The following is an 18,458-nucleotide window of genomic DNA, read 5'->3' on the forward strand; positions in this document are numbered from 1 at the left end:
AACGGACACTAAATCAAATCAAATTGTATTGGTCACATACACATGTTTAGCAGATGTTATTGCGAGGGTAGCAAAATGCTTGTGCTTCTAGTTCCGACAGAGGAGCAATATTTAACAAGTAATATCTAACAATTTCACAACAAATACCTAATACACACAAATCTAAGTAAAGGAAGGGAATAAGAATATATAAATATATTGATGAGCAATTTCAGAGCGGCACTAGAACAACTAGCTAGCTATATCATACAGATATTTTCACAAAAAGCAGCTCATATAGCAAGTCAATAAAAGGAATATCACTGCATTAGTTCATCATTGACAGCTAGCTAGCTCATCAAGATAGGATCTGAGATATCTGAATGTTTTGTCTCTGTAACATTAGCAGTTAGTGCTCATCTCGTCTGGGCATTGCATCAGCCAGATGAAGCAACTGCACATCTAATCTTCTTCCCCATCCTCTCTTGTCTTGATTCTACAGGTAGCTAATCTGTTTTCCTCAAAACATTATTAGCAAGCTAACTAACGTTAGCCGAGATCTCAGCTTGTTAACTAAGAAAGTCAATGTATATATGTATCATTTTTTAAATTCCTATTTTTCAGGGGGTGCTGCAACACCCTCAGCACCCCTATTTCCAGCGGCTGTGACCACAGCCTGTCGTTTCCAATGGGAACAAATTAATCGTAGTGGGCAAAACAAGCAAGGAAGTGGGCAGAGCCAAGCACCAGCTAGCGAGAGCCTATTGACGCGTTCTAGCATTTATTTGCATATTTCCGTTAGGGAACGCCTACTATGTGAATTGCGGGTCTGCAATAACTCAATTCGCCAATAATGCAATTTTTAGAAACTTTGGCAAAGGGTAAAGTCTACAAAAGGAAATCCATTCTGTTAATAACGGATTCTAGATTTGCATACAGAAAACTGTATTGAGATCTTAATGATTTGATGGGACATTTTGCAGAATTTCTGACAAAATCCATCTCGCTCCATCTTCTCCCATTGCTATTCAACCAGATGCGTCACAGTGAAATATCTGTCTTTGTTCTATGGTAAAGGATTTGCATTCATTTTTAAATTGAGTTGCCCGCTTGAAAATCTTGTTTAGTTTAATAACATATCAAGTTACATGTTTGCAAGTGTTGCATTTATTCACACATCACGTTACGTGGTTGCATTTATTCTAAAAATAAATGACACGTTAGAAAATATTTTGTGGGACTATAAAGCTGATTATACAGGTGCAACTCATATTTTACATGTACACATATTACTTTACATGGTAGCACACTTATGTCTTTATTTTACCTCCATGAGTTCCATTGACTCCACTCACTAACAAGTAACAACTCTTCTAAAATTCCAGGAAATGTTCTACGGCTCGAGCTAACATCTGTCTGCCTGCTGCGGGAGGAAACAAGGAGGGGTCAGAAAGAGAGAAAAGGGACCATAGAGAGAGAGAGAGAGAGAGAGAGAGAAGCTAACAGTTTCAAAACTCGACGGAATTAGAGTTTCAAACTTCAATAATTAGTTCATCTGTCGTTTAGAGATTGGGTGGTTATAGCCGTGTTATAAGACTGGTCGCATTTATCGTTTTTTTGTCTTGTTGTCATTGTTTGCGTTCTTGTTTTTCCTGGATTCATTGCGTGGTGAGTCAAACTATTTTTATACTTCCGGCACACTATACACTCACGGTGATCGTTTTAAAGAAAAAAGCATATGAATTGACTATGAGCTGAAGTTGGTAGTCCTTGGGTTACACCTGAATAGGCCTATTGTACACGTTACCTGGTGAGGCGGTTGTATAAACCACCATTGAGCGAGGGGAGTTGGCCATTCTAACTTTTGCCTGGGATTTAACTTAAACACGCGTGTGTGTGTTTGCGTGTGTTGGCTATGGCCAAACATGGATACTTTGGTAGGGTTGTACGGACACGGGCCTTAGGTCAGTGGGCTAAAGCGGTATTGAATCGTGCAGACTACTTGGGTTAGACACCTACCCAACCAGTTAATGTTACACAACCAAATTCTCACTTCAAACTCTCCCATGACTTACGGCTGAAGAAGTTACACAGTGCTTAGTCATAAGCCTGTGTGTTCCTACACACCCAACACACACGCAGGGACTGTTTTATGGGCGGCAAGCAGCTGAAGCATTTTTTCCAGCTGATATTTTTTCACCGTTGCTTAGTACTGGAGATGTGATGTAATGGCATGTTGTAAGGTGGAGGCCGACACCCAAACTATCCCTGTTTTTTATTTATTTTAATTTTACCATTATTTAACCAGGTAGGCCAGTTCAGAACATTCTCTCATTTGCAACTGCGACCTGGCCAAGATAAAGCATAGCAATTCTACACATACAACAACAAAACATAGTCAATAAACAGTAGAACAAAAGAAAACAAAAAGTATATATACAGTGAGTGCAAATTAGGTAAGTTAAGGGAGTTAAGGCAATAAATAGGCCATTATTTTTTATTTGTATTTATTTCACCTTTATTTAACCAGGTAGGCAAGTTCAAAAAAAGTTCTCATGTACAATTGCGACCTGGCCAAGATAAAGCAAAGCAGTTCCACACATACAACAACACATAGTTACACATGGAGTAAAACAAACATACAGTCAATAATACAGTAGAAAAATAAGTCTGTATACAATGTGAGCAAATGAGGTGAGATAAGGGAGGTAAAGGCAACAAAAAAAGGCCATGGTGGCAAAGTAAATACAATATAGCAAATAAAACACTGGAATGGTAGATTGGCAGTGGAAGAATGTGCAAAGTAGAGAGAAATAATGGATGTGCAAAGGAGCAAAATAACTCCCATAATGATCACTCCCAAGTTAAATTGTCTATATAAACTCTACTCTCTAAACTCTCTCTTTCTCTGTCGTTAAGCTCTGTAGTGTTCAGTGTATGTGATCGTGGTTATTAGAAATTAACATGTCTGTCAGGAGCACGGTTGTGATGTGTGGTTGTGCTGCCGTGTGTGTGTGAAGCACAGATAGATAGTACCAGTCCAAAGTTTTTAAACACCTACTCATTAAAGGGTTTTTCTTTATTTTGACTATTTTCTACATTGTAGAATAATAGTGAAGACATCAAAACTATGCAATAACACATTTGGCATCATGTATTAACCAAAAAAGTGTTAAACAAATCTAAATATATTTTATATTCTTCAAAGTATCCACCCTTTGCCTTGATGAAAGCTTCACCTGGAATGCTTTTCCAACAGTCTTGAAGGAGTTTCCACATATGCTAAGCACTCGTTGGCTGCTTTTCCTTCACTCTGCGGTCCAACTCATCCCAAACCATCTCAATTGGGTTGAGGTTGGGGGATTGCAGAGGCCAGGTCATCTGATGCAGCACTCCATCACTCTCCTTCTTGGTCAAATAGCCCTTACACAGCCTGGAGGTGGGTTTTGGGTAATTGTCCTGTTTAAAAACAAATGAGAGTCCCACTAAGCACAAACCAGATTGGATGGCGTATCGCTGCAGAATGCTTTTGTAGCCATGCTGGTTAAGTTTGCCTTGAATTCTAAATAAATCACTGACAGTGTCATCAGAAAAGCACCACCACACCTTCTCCATGCTTCACGGTGGGAACCACACATGCGGATATCATCCGTTCACCTCTGCCTCTCACAAAGACACGCGATTGGACCCAAAAATGTAAAATTTGGATTCATCAGACCAAGGGACAGATTTCCACTGGTCTAATGTCCATTGCTCGTGTTTCTTGGCCCAAGCAAGTCTCTTATTATTGGTGTCCTTTAGAAGAGGTTTCTTTGCAGCAATTTGACCATGAAGGCCTGATCCACACAGTCTCCTCAGAACAGTTGATGTTGAGATGTGTCTGTTACTTGAACTCTGTAAAGCATTTCTTTGGGCTGCAATTTCCGAGGCTGGTAAATCTAATGAACTTATCCTTTGCAGCAAAGGTAACCCTGGGTCTTCCTTTCCTGTGGCGTTCCTCATGAGAGCCAGTTTCATCATAGCACTTGATGGTTTTTGCGACTGCACTTGAATAAACTTTTAATCTTCTTCAAATTTTCCATTCTGACTGACCTTCATGTCTTAAATTAATGATGGACTGTTGTTTCTCTTTGCTTATTTAAGCTGTACTTGCCATAATATGGACTTGGTCTTTTACCAAATAGGGCTATCTTCTGTATACCACCCCTACCTTGTCACAACACAGCTGATTGGCTCAAACGCATTAAGAAGAAAATAAATTCCACAAATGACCTTTTAACAAGACACACCAGTTAATTGAATTGCTTTCCAGATGACTACCTCATGAAGCTGGTTGAGAGAATGTCAAGAGTGTACAAAACTTTAATCAAGGCAAAGGGTGGCTACTTTGAAGAATCTCAAATATGAAATATATTTTGATTTGTGTAACACTTTTTTGGTTACTACATGATTCCATGTGTTATTTCATAGTTTTGATGTCTTCACTATTATTCTACAATGTAGAAAATAGTAATAATGAAGAAAAACCCTTGAATGAGTAGGTGTGTACAAACTTTTGACTTGTACTGTAAGCAGAAACATGGAAACACTCCACTTCAACTTAATCTGCCTCTAGAGATACAACTAATATAAACCCCTAAGAGCCCTTGACTACAGGAGCAAAATAGTGTGCCCTTAATAGAGATCTTCGCTTGAAAAACGAGAAAAAGCGGCTATAGGACTGTTTGTCCATCCTGAGACGCTGTAGCCAGTAATACTTCCACACATTTTTCTGAATTAATTTATCATAACTCAATAAATCTGTCATTCATTTTGATATTTTTGCCGAGGAGATCTTAGTCGTGCAATTTGACATCTAAGTTGTTTAGCGCCGTATTTCTCAAATTAAAACATTTGCATGAAAACGAGTCAACTATCGTTGAATGACAACAAACACTTAATTGAAGAATCTCTACTGTTGACGAATGACTGACGAAGGGGCGTCGACTTCGTGTTCCGAACTTCGGCTGACCACGAGAATTTTTTGTGTGCACAAGCAGCCCCAAAAAACTTGCCAAAGATCAAAATTAATATTCACATACTGTTCTTAACTGTTTCGGGTGGGTAGAATGGGCCATAACTACTTCTCGCTCTCCCTCCCTCTCTCCCTCCTCCCCTCCTCTCTCTCTCTTTTCTCATCCTCTCTCTCTTTTCTCATTCTCTCTCTCTCTTTACTCATCCTCTCTTTTCTCATCCTCTCTCTCTGTCTCTCTCTCTCTCTCTCAGACAGTATGTCTCGGTCTGACTTCCCCCTAGGTTACGATGACTCTCATTCCCCCCTCTATGGCCCCCAAGGTGGTAACTACCCCCCTCCCCCTGCCTATGGCTTCCCTGCCAATGGAGGTCCCCCATCAGGCCAGCCCTCGTCCTTCTACCCCTCTGGTCCCCATGGACCTCCATACCCCGGCCAGCCTGCCGGGTACCCTGCTGGGCCCTACCCCGGCCAGCCTGCCGGGTACCCTGCTGGGCCCTACCCCGGCCAGCCTGCCGGGTACCCTGCTGGGCCCTACCCAGGCCAGCCTCACCCCGGGGGTCCAGGGTACAACAACCAGCCTATGATGCCACCCATACCCCCTATAATCCCCCCTATGATGCCTAGCAGTGCACTGAGCGGTAAGCCTGAACCCTCCTCTCACCTGTCTGCGGCTTACTCTGAAGTGTTCTGTTACTACTGAATAAGCTCCTTCACACAGTTAAAATACATACAGTGCCTTGCGAAAGTATTCGGACCCCTTGAACTTTGATGCCTTTTGCCACATTTCAGGCTTCAAACATAAAGATATAAAACTGTATTTTTTTGTGAAGAATCAACAATAAGTGGGACACAATCATGAAGTGGAATGACATTTATTGGATATTTCAAACTTTTTTAACAAATCAAAAACGGAAAAATTGGGCGTGCAAAATTATTCAGCCCCTTTATTTTCAGTGCAGCAAACTCTCTCCAGAAGTTCAGTGAGGATCTCTGAATGATCCAATGTTGACCTAAATGACTAATGATGATAAATACAATCCACCTGTGTGTAATCAAGTCTCCGTATAAATGCACCTGCACTGTGATAGTCTCAGAGGTCTGTTAAAAGCGCAGAGAGCATCATGAAGAACAAGGAACACACCAGGCAGGTCCGAGATGAAGAAGTTTAAAGCCGGATTTGGATACAAAAAGATTTCCCAAGCTTTAAACATCCCAAGGAGCACTGTGCAAGCGATACTATTGAAATGGAAGGAGTATCAGACCACTGCAAATCTACCAAGACCTGGCCGTCCCTCTAAACTTTCAGCTCATACAAGGAGAAGACTGATCAGAGATGCAGCCAAGAGGCCCATGAACACTCTGGATGAACTGCAGAGATCTACAGCTGAGGTGGGAGACTCTGTCCATAGGACAACAATCAGTCGTATATTGCACAAATCTGGCCTTTATGGAAGAGTGGCAAGAAGAAAGCCATTTCTTAAAGATATCCATAAAAAGTGTTGTTTAAAGTTTGCCACAAGCCACCTGGGAGACACACCAAACATGTGGAAGAAGGTGCTCTGGTCAGATGAAACCAAAATTGAACTTTTTGGCAACAATGCAAAACGTTATGTTTGGCGTAAAAGCAACACAGCTCATCGCCCTGAACACACCATACCCACTGTCAAACATGGTGGTGGCAGCATCATGGTTTGGGCCTGCTTTTCTTCAGCAGGGACAGGGAAGATGGTTAAAATTGATGGGAAGATGGATGGAGCCAAATACAGGACCATTCTGGAAGAAAACCTGATGGAGTCTGCAAAAGACCTGAGACTGGGACGGAGATTTGTCTTCCAACAAGACAATGATCCAAAACATAAAGCAAAATCTACAATGGAATGGTTCAAAAATAAACATATCCAGGTGTTAGAATGGCCAAGTCAAAGTCCAGACCTGAATCCAATCGAGAATCTGTGGAAAGAACTGAAAACTGCTGTTCACAAATGCTCTCCATCCAACCTCACTGAGCTCGAGCTGTTTTGCAAGGAGGAATGGGAAATGATTTCAGTCTATCGATGTGCAAAACTGATAGAGACATACCCCAAGCGACTTACAGCTGTAATCGCAGCAAAAGGTGGTGCTACAAAGTATTAACTTAAGGGGGCTGAATAATTTTGCACGCCCAATTTTTCAGTTTTTGATTTGTTAAAAAAGTTTGAAATATCCAATAAATGTCGTTCCACTTCATGATTGTGTCCCACTTGTTGTTGATTCTTCACAAAAAAATACAGTTTTATATCTTTATGTTTGAAGCCTGAAATGTGGCAAAAGGTCGCAAAGTTCAAGGGGGCCGAATACTTTCGCAAGGCACTGTACTTGATACTATAGGTTCTACTTTAGTAGTTGATTACCAGGCATGTGTTCTGATGTGAAGTGACATATGACTCTAATGATATCTCTGCTGATGTCACAGGCGATGGAGAGGGGTTTGCGGCAGGCAGCTTTGACAGTCTGAAAGTGCGACACACCTTCATACGAAAGGTGAGAACATAGCGCGCACGCACACACACAGTTAACACACAAACACACAAGACGTGTATAATATACTCTCCATTTTTCTCTTAGGTGTATATGATCCTGGCTTCTCAGCTACTCGTCACTGTCGCAATTGTGTCCGTCTTCACATTTGTGTGAGTGTGTGTGTTACTATGACTGTGTATTAGTGGTTTTGTGTTCCTGCACAAATGTGTGTTTGTATAACTGAGTTTCTCTTTGCAGTGACTCTGTCAAGAAGTTTGTGATCGCAAACCCAGCTGTCTACTGGGCATCATTGTAAGTACTATCCCTTACTACTGACCTATGGTTTTACAGTACTGTTGGATTGACAGCTGTACTGGCCTATGTTCTGCATGTCGTGTTTGATTGACAGCTGTGTTGACCTATGTCTTTGCAGCGCTGTGTATTTCGTCACTCACATTGTGCTGGTCTGCTGTAAAGGACCCAGGTGAGTCTCTTTCTTAAAGAATTCCTTTGGAAAATGATGACAATATAGTTGACAACAATGTTTTATTGTATTGAAGTGCTGTCCTAATGTGGCCACTCCCCTGTCTTTAGGAGGAAATTCCCATGGAATTTCATCCTGCTGGCCATCTTTGTAAGTAACTATTACCAGTCTGTACAGATCTGTTGAAAAAATGTCTGGTTGGAGCTCGTCAGAGCAGTCGGCTGTGAATGCCCTCACTTGCTACTACTTAATGCTGATTGTTAAGGTTCTGACTCACTACAGGCTGTCCAGCAAGAACAAGGCAGATGTGTCCATACGTAGAGTTGTATTTATCTTTGTCACCAACACACATAGTATGAACACACAGACTTTTCAGTGATTTACCTGAAATGTAAGAACAATTATAAACTGGGTTGTTCGAGCTCTGAATGCTGAAAGCCGTAGACCACAGGTATGACAGAACATTTCTTTTTACTCTTTTAATTACATTGGTAACCAGTTTATAATAGCAATAAGGCACCTCGGGTGTTAGTGGTATATGGCCAATATACCACGGCTAAGAGCTGTATCCAGGAACTCCTTGTTGCATCATGCCTAAGAACTGCCTTTAGCTGTGATCTATTGGCCATAGTGCCTTATTGCTTAAACATAAAATGTTGTAAGCTATGCAATAGGAATATCTACACAGGAAAGAATGGCATAGCATCTATACAGGGATATTCACATAACAGCACATATTAACAGCAGTGTATGTTTAAACATCTTGCAGGAGAGAGAGCGAGAATGAATTACTTAGGCAGGCAAGATTTATGGCCCCCTCTGGACTAGTGGAGATCTGATCTGTGTCCGGTACAAAATCTTACTGCTTGTACGGGAGCGCTGACGATAATCTCTGAAACCTCTAGAATCTCTTGCCTTAACAGTAGCGCAAACTATAAAAGCGCAGCGGTAAAGTGTGCATACAGGCTATAGGAATTAACCATCTTGAGACAATAACGTCTACTGCGCAACACTCATGCATTAAACCCAATACAGACACTTGTAAATGACATGCACATGGAGTATCTGAAATAAACTGTACATAAGCTGCAGCAGTACTATACAGCTACAGTTACAGATGTAACAAGGTAATTAGGCCTAAATGTAATTGCTTGCAGTCAATCATCATAACGTATCATTAACCCTCCTGACAATAAACCCCACAACTCACTTCTTGGATGCACGCACAAAACACAACTTGCGTCTTCATCTTACAAGTTGAAAACACTGACCTGGAGTGGGAGGGGTCAGAGTCGAAATGTCCATTCGGGCACACTGATTGGTGGAAACCAGGAAGCTGTGATAGACAGCTGAGAAGGGGAGAAATCACTCTAACAGGACTGTGGGGAAAGTGACTGCACAGGCGTGACCTCTTTTTTTAACCTCTGCACTAGTCTGTCATACTGCTCTATGATGAACTTTATTGGTTGGTGCTGGCCTGCAGTGGTCTATATTGATCTGTGTATTCTCTGTTCTACAGACACTGGCCATGTCCTACATGACGGGCACCATATCCAGGTGAGAGAGAGACACACACAAACACACACACACCTGAGCGTGGTAGTAATGTCTGTCTGTCTGTGTGTCTCTGCTCTGTAGTTACTATGATACTAAGGCAGTGTTTCTGGCTCTGGGCATCACCGTTATTGTGTGTATCATCACCACTGTCTTCTGCTTCCAGACCAAGGTAAGAGACACCTGACGTGTGTGTGTGTGTGTGTGTGTGTGTGTGTGTGTGCAAGTGTTTGAAACTTCATAATGTATCTCTTCAGGTGGACCTCACCTCATGCCCAGGCCTATTCTGTGTCCTGGGGATCGTTGTCATGGTGGCAGGCATCATCACAGCCATTGTGCTCTCTTTCAAATATGTGAGTTGGCATATTACGCACGCGCGCACACAGACACGAACACTCACACGCTAGTTGTGCGCGGGTCAGCTGTTTGTTCACCCGCACCCGCCCGCAATTGCTCATAACCCATCCACAACCTACAGACTATATGTGATGAAGTTAGAATTCTCGGGCCCACACTGCAAATACTTTTTCTGTGTTTAACCAGGCAAGTCAGTTAAGAACAAATTCTTATTTACAATGATGGCCTAGGAACAGTGGGTTAACTGCCTTGTTCAGGGGCATAACGACAGATTTTTACCTTGTCAGCTCGGGGATTCTATCCACCAACCTTTCGGTTGCTGGCCCAACACTCTAACCATTAGGCTACCTGCCGCCCCAAAATATAGAGCCGGCGCTATAGGCTAGAGTCAAGGACGGCAGGACGATTTTTTGACGGGGGTATAAAGGATCATTTTTTTTGCCTGATTTTAGATATGTTTCTGCTTATAATTAAAAACACTTTGGAAGGCTATTTGTTAGTCAACTTGTCTATAATTTGATACATGCCGCTTCTCTTTTGTCATATGTTGCCCTTGAACAAGTAAACCCTTGCTCAACAGAATAATATCATTAATCGATCGAATGAATGCTTCAATGTAGTTGACATAGGTCAAGTTTTCTCTTTTATCATCTTTCACGGAGCAAAGACGTTTAGGAACTGGGATTAAATGCTATAACAAAATGATTTTCTGTGCAAAATTTCAGTTTGACCAATGTAAGGAAATAGAAAGCTGTGAAAACGAACCAACATGTTTCTTAAGTTTTCAGTTTGGCTTGGATGCAAATTTTGTGTGTTTGAAATACTATCAGCTTTTATGATGCTGATAAAGACAGCAACTCTACAGATGATATCTAACTGAGCATTCACATTCTCTCAAGATGCTGAAAGAAAGAAATCATATTTCTTCTCCTGTTCCCAAGTCAAAATGTTGCCTACAGTTTTTTTTATTTGACCTTTATTTAACCAGGAAAAGCCCATTGAGACCCAGAGTTTATTTTTCAATGGAGATCTGGCCAGTTTGGTGTATAATTTTACTGCAAGACTGTGAGAGGTTATAGACCTACAGTCAGTGTCCTAATTTCAGTTTCCATTTAACCCATCTGAACAGTGGACTACAGTTCCCTTGACGTGCCATAGACCTGTTTGAAGTCCCCGTTTTGTGATTTGTGTAGCACCTCAGAATCATCACATATTACATAGAAAAGTAATGTTTGGGAAGTATTTGTTGAAGTGGCAAGTAACTTCAAATCTTTCCCAAATATGACTTTTCTGGCTCTCCCTTTTCTTTATTTTCTACGGTCCTTTTGCAGCTTTTCTCTTATTGAATTAAACTTGCATTGTACTTTTTGCCTCCGTGGATTGACATGAACTTTTTGTGCCCGTTCCCAAAAGCATTTGGTGATTAGCGTGTCGGCACATATATTTGGTGATTAGCGTGTTGGCACATATATTTGGTGATTAGCGTGTCGGCACATATATTTGGTGATTAACGTGTAGGCACATATATTTGGTGATTAGCGTGTAGGCACATACATTTGGTGATTAGCGTGTTGGCACATACATTTGGTGATTAGCGTGTCGGCACATACATTTGGTGATTAGCGTGTCGGCACATATATTTGGTGATTAGCGTGTAGGCACATACATTTGGTGATTAGCGTGTAGGCACATACATTTGGTGATTAGCATGTAGGCACATACATTTGGTGATTAGCGTGTAGGCACATATATTTGGTGATTAGCGTGTAGGCACATACATTTGGTGATTAGCGTGTAGGCACATACATTTGGTGATTAGCGTGTAGGCACATACATTTGGTGATTAGCGTGTCGGCACATACATTTGGTGATTAGCGTGTAGGCACATACATTTGGTGATTAGCGTGTAGGCACATACATTTGGACCCTAAAGCTTAGGCTTATGCACTAATGCCAGATAGCCTAAAATAATGAATGAAAAACCTTATTGTAGACAATAGAAATAAATTGCACAAGAATGATACAGTCATGGATTTTTTTAAAGGTATTGTTTTGTATTTATTCAACCGCCCGCCACCCCCCTTGCCCTTCATCCACACAATATTTAATTACCCTAAACCTGTCCGCCCCTCGGATATAACCCAGGCATCACTAACACACACACACCGTTAGCCATACCTAGTCTTGTTTGTTTTCCATGTCTATTGTATTACAGTAATGGTTCGGTGTTTTCTAATGGTGTTGTCTCCTCCTGGCCAGATTCCTTGGCTTCACATGGTGTACGCGGCCGTTGGCGCAATAGTCTACACACTGGTGAGTACAATACACAAGTAGATGTAGTACAGACAGAACCACTTTAACTGTATAAATGAGTTTCTTCCTACAACATATATGTATAATATATTGTGCTTTGTAGTGATGTTATTCGGACACATTTTGTAGTTGTGTTGCTAGTGTTATCTATGTACTGTTTTCTTGTCTGTATTGACTTATTGCTGGTACATTACTGATATATTGCTCATATATTTTCTGATATCTTGCTGGTGTATTTCTGTGTGTAGTTTCTGGCGTACCACACACAGTTGTTGATCGGCAAGGGGAAGAACTCTATCAGTCCAGAGGAGTATGTGTTCGCAGCGCTCTCCATCTACATCGACATCGTCCAGATCTTCCTGTGCCTGCTGCAGCTTATTGGTGCAGCCAACAGATGAATCCCCGGAAACAACGTTCCTTCCCATCCCCTCCCCCCCTGGGACAGGCAGACTCGGCTCACCAGAGTGCAACTGCACTCACTATAGAATTAGAATGAGTAGAATGGAAATACTGGTGTACCTACCACAGAACGTTGTTTTGAATGGGAACGTTCTTTCTACTAATTCTAATTCTATGGATTTGACTTCGCTAACACACATATTTAGCAATTTTCATGGAGTCTACTCTTCTGCTAAAATGCATCTGCTTGCAAAGACATATGTAGTAATATATCAGTATAGACACCAGTGTAAAATAACTAAGTAAAAATACTTTGAAGTACTACCTAAGTAGTTTTTTGGGTATCTGTATCTGTACTTTACTATTTCTATTTTTGACAACATTCACTTTTACTCCGCTACACTCCTAATGAAAATATATGTTTTACTCCCGTACATTTTCCCTGACACATAAGAGTACTTGTTACATTTCGAATGTTTAGCAGGACAGGAAAATGTTACAATTCACACACTTATAAAGAGAACACGTGGTCATCCCTACTGCCTCTGATATGGCGGACTCACTAAACACAAATGCTTTGTGCATTTTACACTTTTAATCAAGTAGTATTTTACTGGGTGACTTTCACTTGAGTCATTTGCTATTAAGGTACAGGATCTTGACTTTTACCAAAGTATGACAACTGGGTACTTTTTCCACCACGGATAGACACACTGAATACAAAGCTGTAACTTTAATCTAACTATCTTTATATGAAGATTTTTTTAATTTGATATTTTTTGTTCATAAAGTAAAAATGTGTGTTATGAGCTGGGAGCAGTAAGATACTTTCTGAACTTGTCCAGTAGGTTTGTGCCTGCTGAAGGCAACCCTGAGGTGTATTCACTAGGAGCCAAACGGAGGCAAACAAAAGCAACAGGAACCAAACGGGGAGGAATATTCCTGAAATTGTTCACTAGGAACTTGTTTTTGTTGCAAAACATTTTCCAATGCGAAATGTTTAACTATGGTTTGCACTAATAAATACACCCCCCAATATCAGTATTCCTCTGAGACACAGAGGAAGGATTTTTTATTTTTTTTACTCTGTATGTCTGATGCTTTTCTATGATTGTTACATTTGTAATTGGGTAGTCATGAGCGAAAGCTCAGTGCTGATTGGCTTGATTTTTATGCACTTTTTGGTAACGAGTGTCACCTTAGGCTGCGTTTAGACAGGCAGCCCAATATTCTTTTCACTAATTGTTGACCAATCAGATCAGCTCTGAAAAAGATCTGATTAGTGGAAAAAAGATCAGAATTGGCTGCCTGTCTAAACGCAGCCATAGTGATGCCATCTTTAAGATATGCTTTTATGTAAATGCAATGTCTGTTTCTGATGTACTTGTTAACACATATAGGAGTATACCTAATATAGTATTGTGAAATTCTGTTAGCTGTATTGTTATGTACTGGTTTGAACATACCAGGCTCAAATGTGTGTTTAGAACCCTCAGAACAGAACATTCCAATTGATCACATGGCAAACTGCTGCCAACCCCAAATATTAGAGTAGAACACTGAGAACCATAGCCGCAGGAAACTGTTTGTGGGTCGTGGAGCAGTGCTTTTTCCACCGGCAGGTGGGTAGTGGCGCTACAGACCTGCTATATCGGCTCATACAGGACTAGTAAATGCACAGTGGACTACTTTGGTGAGAATTTCTATTGTTACATTCGGATTCCTCAGGGGGTGCAGCACCCCTACTTTCCGTGGCTATAGAGTACCACAGTATGAGTCATAATACCCATGAAACCTAGCGGTCAAACAAGGAAATGGTTCCAATAATTTTTCCACCGTTCATTTTTCCCACAGGGGATTTTAGAAACACTTAAATTCTTACTACGGGCTGTGTTTCTTGTAGGCTTACCCTGGCATGACATTTTGTGTAAATCTCTTTAGGACAAGGTGACTTTTGTCTATTTATTTATTTATTCGCCTGTATTTACCCCCCCACACACACACACACAAAAAAAAAAATGAAATGACAATTAGCTGCTATTGTGGCTATAATAAAGAACTACAAATGCCATGATGATCTGGACGAAACTGCCAAATTCAAGGCAAAGGTAAGAATCTCTGGATTAACTATCTAATGTTAGCTAAATGTTGTAATGAATAAATTGGCTACATTTCTTTAAATGGACAATTCTGTAAACGTTTTTCAATTGACACAATACCTGTTAGCAAAGGTGTCAGCTAGAGATGACGTGCAGGAACTTACAGCGATTTGTAGTTTTACATGGTCTGCTTTGATGCTAATTAGAATTTTCGAATCTGAGAGTAAATAAAGATGAATATATTGATAAAAGTCACCTTGTCCGAGAGAGATTTACATGGTTATCAAAACATCACACCATGGTAAGCCTACATGAAACAACCCGTATGGATTCTAAAATCCCCTATGGGAAAAACGATTGGAACCATCGCCACTGTGACTGCTGAGAACAGTCCAAAATGTACACATCAAAGCATTAACATTGATGGTCTTTTCTACATGATGAGAAGAAAGGAAGCCACTTTATATTGAGATTAAATGATTGATTGTTGAGCTAAATTAAAAGGGAACATGCCTCAAAGGGTGTACTTACTTAGCTAACACCCTTGAGTTGAGTAATGAGGGAAGTGCAGGTAGACTGCCTCTAAGTGCTGATCTAAGGTCAATTTTATAGTGGTTGATGGGTGTGGTGAGCTAATTCTATAACAGTTTAGGGGCATCTCTAGACTCGTTTTGAGATGTATGTCTGAAACCTTTGGTGCCAACTTGCTTCCACTGAGATTACTAATTAGAATGTGATTACCATGGAATGTTTGGTGCTAGCTTGGAGGACAGTTGCCAAAGACTATAGGAGCATGCTAATGAGAAAAATATGGACACATCTATATTGATTTTCATATCAAATAAAATATTTTATTGCCACGTGTGTAATTGAATCTGTGTGCAAGTCAAAACAGTTCAAATCACATTTGATAAGATTATAAATATCCAGGATGACACAACTGTTTTTTATATACAGAACGTACACATCATGTGGGGCATATTTTAACTGGGGAATTCTACACATAGAAATAGAACATAATTGTATATCTCTATAATTCTACCATGGACTTTTAAAGAGATAGGCAAGCTATTTCATCAACACATAAAATGGTAAGACCCCAGACAAGTCTGGAAAATCTGGATAGATGGGATCTGTTGAATGAAGCAGTGACATACATCAGTCTGGTCAGGAAATACTGGGCCCTATAGTGATCCAGCCAGATATCACTTCTTGAGGCTGAGCTCGTGCTCATCATGGACTGAGGAGAGTTGATTAAAATAAACTCTTGTGGGTGCGAACATAATTACTGAATCAAGTATCGGTGTCTCTCAAACTAACTGTTCATTTGATCAGTTGGTCTCTTTTCAGTTGGCTGTTCTGTGCTTCCTGTTCAGAGACGTGCTCAACAGGAAATGACAGGGACCACATGGAAGAGATTAATAGCATCGAATCCTAACGTCCCCCAACACATTCCTTTATGTATGGAAGTATTGGATGATAGGTTAGGTATTAGCAACAGGGGCGCAACTTTCACTGGGGACACCCCCACATTCAATAATTGCACTGTAATACAAAACGGGCACCGTGGTGCTTTAGGACCATGCAGACGCCCCAGAGCCGTCGGGTAGGAGGTTTTATGGTTTCAGCCAGATGGATTTAGGACAGGCAAGATTTTGGACTGCATGGATGCTACAGAGCGTGCTGACATGCTGTGTGAAGGCAAAGCTTCTGAAAGGCTGGCTTATAGGATCAGCACGGGAGAGACGAACAGAAGCAGCTGCTGTCTGTGTTGTGCTTTTTCTCCGCGTTGTAAAAGCAAGCAGAGCAGAAACTGGCTACTCTTTAGTTGACTGATCTAGCTGGCAAGGTAACTGCTGTATGTATTCCCAGTGCTGAGCTAGTGGTAACTGACATGTTACATTAGCTAATGTTTCAACCCCTCTCGACTGAAGTAAATGAACTACTGTACCAACAGCTAGTTAGCTATCACAGCCAGATCAGCTCTAGCTAGCCTCTAACTATCTGTCAAACAGCTTTGTGTATGGAAATGTTTTGTAGCCTTTGTTTTTTCATGCTTAAACAAAAGTAATTTGATGATGTATCATTAGCTGCAGCTTGTCAAAAGTTGGTCAATGTTAGCAAGCTAGCTCATGAACTTTAGATATGATTTTTTCTCAATCACATTAGACCTGAATCAAATGATGAAACCAACCAAGCGATTGAAGATCGATATTCTGACGTGTTTTTGGTGCAATGTTAGTTTTATTAGTCAGTATAGTAATGTAAAATTATTAATCTGTCAGTTTCCCTAGCTAATGTCCTACTTTTCACACTGACTCAGTATAAACAGCTCTACAGGCTTCACTGTCAAGGTGCACAGTCAGTACACAACACTATAATCATCATGTCTTAGCAGGATCAGAGGGTGACAGGTGTCCCTGCAGGGTCAGACAGCCAGGCTAGACCAGACTACGAAGCTCAGATGATTTTTGAAGTATATTATAACAATCAGTGAATGGCTGCAAAGTTCCATCTTGAGTTGATGGGTAGGTGTCACATTCTGACCTTTATTTCCTTTGTTTTGTCATTATTTAGTATGGTCATGGCGTGAGTTGGGGTGGACAGTCTATGTTTGTTTTTCTATGATTTTGGGATTTCTATGTTTGGCCTCGTATGGTTCTCAATCAGAGGCAGGTGTCATTAGTTGTCTCTGATTGAGAATCATACTTAGGTAGCCTGGGTTTCACTGTTTGTTTGTGGGTGATTGTTTATGGTAGTTGCTTGTGTCAGCATAGTTCTCATTATAGCGTCACGGTCGTTATTCGTTTATTGGTTTGTATAGTTTGTATTCAGTGCTGCTCAGTGCTTTCTTTAATTAAAAAATCATCATGAACACATACCACGCTGCATTTTGGTCCGCTCCTTACGACGATCGTGACAGTAGGCTACATTCTGGGATTGGGACTAATGGTAATTTCAATTATTGAACCATTGATGGTATTCATTGCTAATATATTAATGTACACCATGGTAATTCTTTGTCATGCCTCATCTGAGCAAGATCATATGGTGACAGGGTTCTCATCAGGTTCAGGCAGTCAGGGAAGATCAGTCTGTGTCAGGGAAGATCAGTCTGTGTCAGGGAAGATCAGTCTGTGTCAGGGAAGATCAGTCTGTGTCAGGGAAGATCAGTCTGTAACAGGGAAGATCAGTCTGTGTCAGGGAAGATCAGTCTGTGTCAGGGAAGATCAGTCTGTGACAGGGAAGATCAGTCTGTGTCAGGGAAGATCAGTCTGTGTCAGGGAAGATCAGTCTGTGTCAGGGAAGATCAGTCTGTGTCAGTGAAGATCAGTCTGTGTCAGGGAAGATCAGTCTGTGTCAGGGAAGATCAGTCTGTGTCAGGGAAGATCAGTCTGTGTCAGGGAAGATCAGTCTGTGACAGTGAAGATCAGTCTGTGTCAGGGAAGATCAGTCTGTGACAGTGCAGAACTTTTTCCAAGAAAACACTTTTTTTTCTCTCTGTGCCGTCAATGCTGGACAAACAAGAAACTTCAAAGATGTAAACTATTCTAAGGCAGTCTGACGACCTCTCTAGTTGATTTCCAAACTTTATCAAGGGTCAATAGAGGCTTTTCCCGATGACACAAAACATGTTTAAAAAATGTGAGGAAGACCTGTGAGACGCTATTGATGATGATAAATGGATACAGATACAGTACATTCGGGAAGTATTCAGATCCCTTGACTTTTTCCACATTTTGTTATGTTACAGTCTTTT

The 18,458-nt window shown here is 40.9% G+C and overlaps 1 protein-coding gene across 2 annotated transcripts; it reads left to right on the plus strand.

The window, feature by feature from the left end:
* The first annotated feature begins 1,399 nt into the window (after positions 1–1,399).
* Positions 1,400–15,562, plus strand: LOC135511132 (protein lifeguard 3-like). 2 transcript variants are annotated; one of them, XM_064932703.1, is made up of 12 exons: positions 1,400–1,647; positions 5,245–5,631; positions 7,446–7,513; positions 7,598–7,662; positions 7,751–7,804; positions 7,926–7,976; positions 8,087–8,126; positions 9,496–9,533; positions 9,615–9,702; positions 9,788–9,883; positions 12,147–12,200; positions 12,449–15,562. In XM_064932703.1, the coding sequence occupies exons 2-12, from the start codon at positions 5,250–5,252 to the stop codon at positions 12,596–12,598; spliced, it is 1,086 nt and encodes a 361-aa protein (XP_064788775.1). In that variant the 5' UTR covers positions 1,400–1,647; positions 5,245–5,249; the 3' UTR covers positions 12,599–15,562. The 2 variants fall into 2 exon arrangements, with proteins under 2 accessions (XP_064788775.1, XP_064788782.1); XM_064932710.1 differs by having other exon boundaries at positions 5,249–5,631.
* Positions 15,563–18,458: the final 2,896 nt, after the last annotated feature.

Source organism: Oncorhynchus masou, chromosome 3, assembly GCF_036934945.1.
Source record: "Oncorhynchus masou masou isolate Uvic2021 chromosome 3, UVic_Omas_1.1, whole genome shotgun sequence".
Lineage (NCBI taxonomy): Eukaryota > Metazoa > Chordata > Actinopteri > Salmoniformes > Salmonidae > Oncorhynchus > Oncorhynchus masou.